General features: G+C 28.7%; 1 protein-coding gene across 1 annotated transcript; it reads right to left on the bottom strand.

Moving 5' to 3' along the window:
- Positions 1-1,271: 1,271 nt before the first annotated feature.
- On the bottom strand, positions 1,272-2,737 carry LOC133778131 (ethylene-responsive transcription factor ERF039-like). The gene has a single exon (XM_062217953.1). It carries the CDS (start codon positions 2,612-2,614, stop codon positions 1,838-1,840), a length of 777 nt encoding a protein of 258 aa, XP_062073937.1. The 5' UTR covers positions 2,615-2,737; the 3' UTR covers positions 1,272-1,837.
- Between the last annotated feature and the right edge of the window lie 3,235 nt (positions 2,738-5,972).

Genomic DNA, 5,972 nt, shown 5'->3' with positions numbered 1-5,972 from the left:
TAAGAATTGTGTGTAGTTACTAAGTGCTATCAATTTTAAATAATATTTATTAAATAATAATATTTTTCTGCATAATTACTAACTATTTTGCTAAACATTACAATATGAATTCATAAATAATTATCACGTGACATCCAAACACACATTATATTTTAAAATATAATGTAATTACTAGGATATGTAATTACTACCCTAATACAATTAAAACTTATAACAATTTTCTCTTTTCAATTTTACTCTAATTCTAGTAATATCTTCTGATTTTTTTTAACCTTTAATTTTACAATCCCGTTCAAAACAACATGTGATCTTAATATGTCATTTTTTTAAAAATGACCTTCAATTTTACATTAAAGTTAATTTTTGTGTATATATATGTATAGTTTTATTGATTTCAAATACAAAAGGAATTAGGGATCAAAAGAATTAAATGATAAAAAAAAAACTCCCACAATGAACTTTGTAATTAGTTGAAGTTTTAGCTTAGTAGTAATTATCCCTTAAAATAAGACTAGCTATGATCCAATAATTGTGATTCACCACAAAATAAGAAAAAACAAGGTTATCACAATATTCTCAATTTAATTAGGAACATGTAATAATTATTTGATTGTAAAATACAATTCTTAGCGTTATATAATGATGATCTCCGTACAAATTCAGCAGTATTATTCGTGATTTATACCCATTCTTATCTTTTTCATTTTTCTTTCATATGTGCACCCAAAAAAGGGGCACATTGATGCACCTTCTTGGTATTTTTTCCTCGGAAAGTATTTTTGCTAATTTTTTTTATGACCGTGTACATTATAGTTATTAAAGCATCCTGCAAATTTTCAGAAAATTCTGAATATTTTACAGTGTCAAAAGCTAAGTTCAAAATAGGTTGTTGTACGCGTGACTAATTTTTTTTATGCGTGTGGAAGGTAATATGTTTCCACCTTATTTTCGGCATTATAAATTATTCGAAATTTTCTAAAAATTTTGCAAGATGCTCTAAATAACTACAATATACACAGTCATAAAAAAGAAATTCGCTAAAAATACTTCCCGAGCCAAAAATACTAAAGGAGTGCACCGATGTGCCCATTTTAGAGGGTACACCGGAGAATTCGCCAAAAAATATTATTGAACTAAGATAGTTTAACTTTATTATTATTATTGGAGAATTCTCAAGTGCACCCCCAAAAAACCAACCTGGTGTTTTTGGCTCGGAAAATATTTTTAGTAAATTTTGTTTATAACCGTATATATTGTAGTTATTTAGAACATTCTGTAAATTTTCAAAAAATTCTGAATAATTTACAATGCCGAAAACTAGGTTCAAAACAGATTGTTGCCGTGTAACTAATTCTTTTTATGCCCGTAGAAGATAACATGTTTGAACCTTATTTTCGCAAATGTAAATTATTCGAAATTTTCTGAAAATTTGAAAGATGTTCTAAATAATTACATTTTACACAATCATAAAGAAAAATTTCCAAAAATACTTTTTGAGCCAAAAATATCAGGAGTACTCCGGTGTGCCCCTATTTAAGGGGTGCTGCGAGAATTTACCATTATTATTATTATTATTTCACAAATATATACAAGTGGGCACATCCAAGATGATTTTTTTTTTTTTTTTTTAAATGATAATAACAAGTTAAGAACTTATCTTAATTATTCTATAAATACACATAACTTGGACAGAGATAATAATTAAATTATACAAAAAAATCTTTAGAGAGCTCAGTTGACAGCTTTAACTTAATTAATTTAATCTAAACCCAAAATTCACCAAGTTTTGGAATTTTGTAAAAGCATGACCACTACTAATTAATTACTTAATTAGCAGTTAATATTCCCATGGCAAAGAATAATCTTCATCAATGAGCCTAGAGCAGCCAATGAGAGCCGCATGATTATCAGCAGCTTCATCCAATGGCCACGGTGAATAGTAAGCACAAAAATCACCGTTTTTCTGTTTACAAACGTCCAGCAAAAGATCAGGCAGGTCGAAAAATGTGTCGTCGCCGTCGCCGTTATCTGCTATTAACGGCGAAGTCGAGATAAACGACGACGTTTCGGCTGTCGTTGTGCTATCTGGTGACGACGACGTTTGATGATCCTCGTCGCCGTCTTCACTTGTGGACGTAGTTGTAGAGAAATTACTAGTACAATATGCGGCGGCTTTTGCGGCGGCGGCCTGGATGTCCTTCGGCGATGAGCTTGCCGGACGGGGAAGCGCCGGTGCAAGTTCCGGGAAGTTAAGGTGGGCCGAACGGCCTTTGATGGTGAGAGCGGCGACGTCGTGGGCACGGGCGGCCATTTCGGCGGTGGGGAAAGTGCCGAGCCAAATTCGGGACTTTTTCTTGGGTTCTCTTATCTCCGACACCCATTTTCCCCATTGGCGCATTCTCACTCCTCGAAATGACGTCATTTTCTGCGTTTCCCCGTTATGACTGTTACTACTTGTCGTTTTGGCTTTGGAGTGGCCATGATTGTGAAGATGATGATCACTGGTGGTAGTAGTTTTCAACTTGGAGTTCTTTTTGTGTGTCATGGGTTGTTCTAGAGATGAAGAAGAGCTAGCTGAGAAGTCCCACTCTTGATTGACCATTTGTTCTTTCATTGCAGAGAGAGATCAGAGAGAGAGAGAGGTTTTGAGTGTGTGAAAGTACCTATAAGATATGTGGTTGTATACCTCTAGACATGGGAGCTTCAAATTGGAGTAAGGTGGGCTTCTTATATTTCTTTTGATGTGCTTATATCATCATAGAAAAAGTATTTTTTTTTAATAATTTGTGTTAAAAAAAATTATGACGCAAGTGTATAAACTATAGTTATTTTGATTTTGATTGATAAAGCATGGTTTGACGCATTTTCTTTCTTTATTATTGTGCCTCTCAAGTATTATATGAATAAATTTAATTATGTGCTATAAAAATTAAAGAAGAGTTAGTTGGGAAACCAAATTTCCCTTTTACTCTTTTTTTAACCCCAAAACCACTCAATCATTACATAATGCTATTATTCAAGGCCATGAGTTTCACATGTAGCTTAGCTAGCTTGGAATGCTTTATGATTTTTTTTTTTTGCAAATTTCTATTTATATATATACTAGATATAAATAAGGAACAATATGCAAGTTTGGTTAGTTTTATTTATATAATTTATTAATTATTTTTATTAAATTTATATTAATGTCATATAAATTTTAAATAAATATTTTATTTTAATTAAATAATTTATTTATTTTTGTTTAAGTTTATGTTTCTTCTAGTTTTTGAATTTAGGAGTGACAACAACAGATTATATATTATATATTTAATATAATATTAAATATTATACGTGGATTTTAAATTTAAGTTTCTTGCTAATTTTTTTTTAAAAAAATTATTGCTAATTCATAGTATATTATATTATATGTTTAATATGATATTATTCTAATAAGTGAGTTTAAGTTTAATTAAATTTTATTTAAGTTATAAAACGTATGATTTTATTATTTTTAAATAATTATTATTGTAAAATATCTCAAAAATATCATATTTTAATTTGTTTAATTATTTATTATTTTTAAATAATTATTATTGTAAATATCTCAAAAATATCCTATTTTAATACGTTTAATTATTTATTATTGTAAAAGATCTCAAAAATATTATATTTTTATTTTTTATTTTATTTTATTTAAGTTTAAGTGTTTACAAACTACTGTTAAATATACGAACATTCTGTTAAATATAAGTATATTCTGTTAAAGTCAACATAAAAAAAAAATCGTTAAAACCAAGAATTACCGTTATTTACACACTTATTATATAGAAGAGATATATACTAGGTACAAATAATGTGCAATATGCACGTTTGTTTAGTTTTATTTATAGAATTTATTAATATCATATAAATTTTAAATAAATATCCTATTTTAATTAAATAATTTATTTGTTTTTAATTAATTTTATGTTTATTCTAACTTTTGAATTTGGGAGTGAAAACAAGAGATTATATATTATATGTTTAATGTAATATTAAATATTAGACGTGGATTTTAAATTTAATAAGTTTCTTGCTAGTTTAAAAAAATAATTTGTTGCTAATTCACAGTAGATTATATTATATATTTAATATGATATTATTCTAATAAGTGGGTTTAAGTTTAATTAAAATTTATTTAAGTTATATAATATATGATTTTATTATTTTTAAATAACTATTATTGTAAAATATCTAAAAAATATCATATTTTAATTTGTTTAATTATTTATCATTTTAAAATAATTATTATTGTAAAATATCTAAAAAATATCCTATTTTAATTTGTTTTATTATTTATTATTTAAAAATAATTATCATTGTAAAGTATCTCAAAAATATCATACTCGAATTTATTTAATTATTTATTTTATTTTATTTAAGTTTAAGTGTTTACAAACTACCGTTAAATATAAAAATATTCTATTAAATATAAGAATATTCTGTTAAAATTAGCATTAAAAAAATAAAAAATCGTTAAAACTAAGAATTTCTGTTATCTACACATTTATTATATAGAAGAGATATATATAAAAAAAAATTGTTTTACATTTAAGCATCCACATTGATCAAGTTAACTTTCCAATATAGTTTATCATAATATTTCTATAGTAATTTTTGGAAAAATTCCTACACATAAGAGTGCACACATGTACAAAATAAGCAAGCCTAAGCATGTGACAAGTGTCGCCTAAGACATTGGTCCGAATCATACGTGCATGCTCGATCATACATCAAAACCTACTTTTATAAAGGAATTGAGAAATAATTTGACGGGGGTGACCATTTAAGTTTAGTTGAAAGTATTCGTATTAATCGATATTAGTTATAAGGAAAATATGAAATGTGATTTTAAATGGAGAAAAAAACCCATCAAAATCAGGCAATTTAATATATAAGGGCCATCTTTAACATTGAAGAGGTTGTAGGTACTTTAATATAATAAGGTAGTGTAATGTGGGGTTGGAAGCATTATTAGGTGGCAATGTATATATATGTCATGTGGAGGAAATTAATTCAGTACCATAACAAAGGAACAAGAAATATGACTAAACCATCCACTCTTGTTGGGGCAATGACAAAATATATGGATTTGTTGCAAAGGATAAGCTACTTCTATACCATTTAATATATATATATACATATACATACACATTTGTTTATATATATATATATAAATATATGTATATTTGATCCGTGCATATTCCAAAATGATAGATAGAGTAGTGGACGACTTAAATTTAGTATTTTATTTTTAAATAAATAAAAATCAGTATCTTCATAGTACAGAGCAGACAGCTCATCTTATGGACTTACTTGATCGATATATATATTTGTATTAGACTATGGTGTCCCACATGGAATATGTGTAAGAATATTGAACTATTAATAAGAACATGTGTAACTCCACTAATCACCAATTGGTTTTTAGATGGAGCCTCATGATTCTTGTCATGGTATCAAGAGCCAATTCCCTAGCGGGCATTCGATCCACACCAATCCAAAGAGTGAGCCCAGCCGCACGAGATCCACATAGTGCGAAAAGACACTTGAGATCCAAAAAAATAAGCGAGCTGACAAAATGGGCCACTTGTGATCAGGTGATTCAAGATTGGTGAGCGAAAAATCGCCACCATCTTGAGGGGGGATATTAGACTATGGTGTCCCACATGGAATATGTGTAAGAATATTGAACTATTAATAAGAACATGTGTAACTCCACTAATCACCAATTGGTTTTTAGATGGAGCCTCATGATTCTTGTCATGGTATCAGTATCATGGCCGATCCTGCGCCTCACCATCTTCATGATGATCCTCGCCCAAACATAGCTCCAATTGCTCATCACCACAATCCGCAATTTCAGATCAACAATAATCTCATTCCTCTCAACATTCGATTGGATCGCCATAACTACTCCTACTGGAGATCTCTCATTCTCCCCTCTGTTC

Source organism: Humulus lupulus, chromosome 5 (genome assembly GCF_963169125.1).
Source record: "Humulus lupulus chromosome 5, drHumLupu1.1, whole genome shotgun sequence".
Taxonomy (NCBI): domain Eukaryota; kingdom Viridiplantae; phylum Streptophyta; class Magnoliopsida; order Rosales; family Cannabaceae; genus Humulus; species Humulus lupulus.
Note: the sequence above shows the minus strand (reverse complement) of the source record. Positions and strands in the feature narration are given on the sequence as shown.

Coding starts and splice junctions, on each gene's coding strand:
- LOC133778131 (XM_062217953.1), bottom strand. CDS start 2,614: ATGAAAGAACAAATGGTCAATCAAGAGTGGGACTTCTCAGCTAGCTCT.